The 1,638-nt window shown below is 34.0% G+C and overlaps 1 protein-coding gene across 1 annotated transcript in view; it reads left to right on the top strand.

The window, feature by feature from the left end:
• RFTN2 (raftlin family member 2) overlaps positions 1-1,090 on the top strand; it is a 13,340-nt gene extending 12,250 nt beyond the window's left edge. Inside the window, exon 5 of the mRNA XM_010289047.1 lies at positions 864-1,090. Coding sequence (XP_010287349.1) covers positions 864-1,090 — 227 coding nt within the window. The remainder of the gene's footprint in view (positions 1-863) is intronic.
• Positions 1,091-1,638: the final 548 nt, after the last annotated feature.

The following is a 1,638-nucleotide window of genomic DNA, read 5'->3' as shown; positions in this document are numbered from 1 at the left end:
CTTTGTTTTGGCAATGTGAATACTGCTTTCTAGAGGTTGGTTTGTGTTGATTTAGGCTCCTCAAAGGTTGAAGTATTAGACAATGTGAGAATATTTTTTGGCAACTGCTTTGTGTTATTTCTCCACAGCAGTGACACACATGAATGTATTTGTAGAATACATTTCTATAGCTAGGACTTCATAACTTGTCACCAGTGATTTCCTAAAATACTATGGATTTGTGAACTTTTAATTTTTGATGAATGCTTGTTTGTTTATATTAGCGCTGTTAGAGACAGTGTGTAATGTGTTAATGCCTACATATAAAAAGTATTTGAGGATATATATATATTTTGTGTGCTTAAGTCGGACACTCATCAGTGATTGTGTGACAAACCCTGGTAAGCAACTAATTATACTGGTACTTAAGTAATCTTTAGAAGATAATGGGTAACAATCAATACTGTACAGCACATTCCTAATATTTAAAAATTTAGAAAGTTACCTTTAATCTTCAGTTACAGTATTTTCAACTATTTGTAGTCAGAAGTTCCATGAATAGTAGAAATGAAGCCTGTTTCCACTGGGTTTGTTTTTTCTTAGCTCTAGTGTATTTTCCTAATGCAAAACTCACCTACCTAATAGGTCCAGTGACAACCAACTGCAATATGTTCAAATTTTTCTCATACTGCAGGTCGTAACATCCTCACACCTTGTCCTGAGTGTGTTTAGGGCTCAAGATGAGTGCAGTCACATCAGGAAACAGTTTTTAAAACTGTTGCTTAGAATTAGAAAACTATGTTGAAATAAGGGATTAATAATATGGTTTTTTAATTTTGGTGTACTGTGTTCCAGGGCTTCATTCTTCTTTTTTTTTTCCTCAGACAAGCTCTACACAGTCTTCAATGTTTTCGATGATGATTCTACCTGCTGGACCTATCATGAAGGTGTTTTGTCTATGAAAGTAACAAGAAAGGGGCCAGTTATTAGTACACTGGAAGCAGACTGGCTAGAATTAACCACATTTTATTATAAACAAGGATTGTCTTTAATTGATTCTTTTGTACAGTGGGAAACTTCTAAAGGTGAGTACTGTCCCAGGATATCTTGAAGCTTTTACTTGTTTATGTAGAACTACATAATTTGAAAAAAGTAGATCATGTTCTGTGTCTTGGTGCGAAGGGTAGTGCATAAACATGTTTGGATAGTCATTGTAAATTTATAGGGATAGTCATTGTAAATTTATAGAATCTGATACCTGAAAAGGGAATAACTTATTTCCTGGGCATTTATAGCTCTGAATAATTGAAGTTTCTGCTTTTGTTATATCAAACTGACAATTTCCAAAGCAGAAAAGTAGTGTAGCATTATAATGAAATAAACGTTTGTGCTAGTTAGTTCTTCTTTAGTTTGAGTTTTTTAAAAGAAAAAGATAATAGGAGGGGAATCCTTAGATCTGTGTTTCCCTGATGTTCATATTCTGCTGATCACTGTAGATACTGTGCTGCATTCTGAATATTTCTAATGAGACAAAAAAGCACCATGAGAACTCAAGGTGCTCATTTACCATTAAATCCAAGTCAAACTTCCCGTGCTTCCTGTTTCTCAAGCTCTTTGGGCTTAAAAATTCTTTCTGAAACACCAAACTGCATTAAAATT

The sequence above is a fragment of the Phaethon lepturus genome, unplaced genomic scaffold, assembly GCF_000687285.1.
Source record: "Phaethon lepturus isolate BGI_N335 unplaced genomic scaffold, ASM68728v1 scaffold14956, whole genome shotgun sequence".
Taxonomy (NCBI): Eukaryota; Metazoa; Chordata; class Aves; order Phaethontiformes; family Phaethontidae; genus Phaethon; species Phaethon lepturus.
This window is presented reverse-complemented; position numbering and strand designations above follow the sequence as displayed.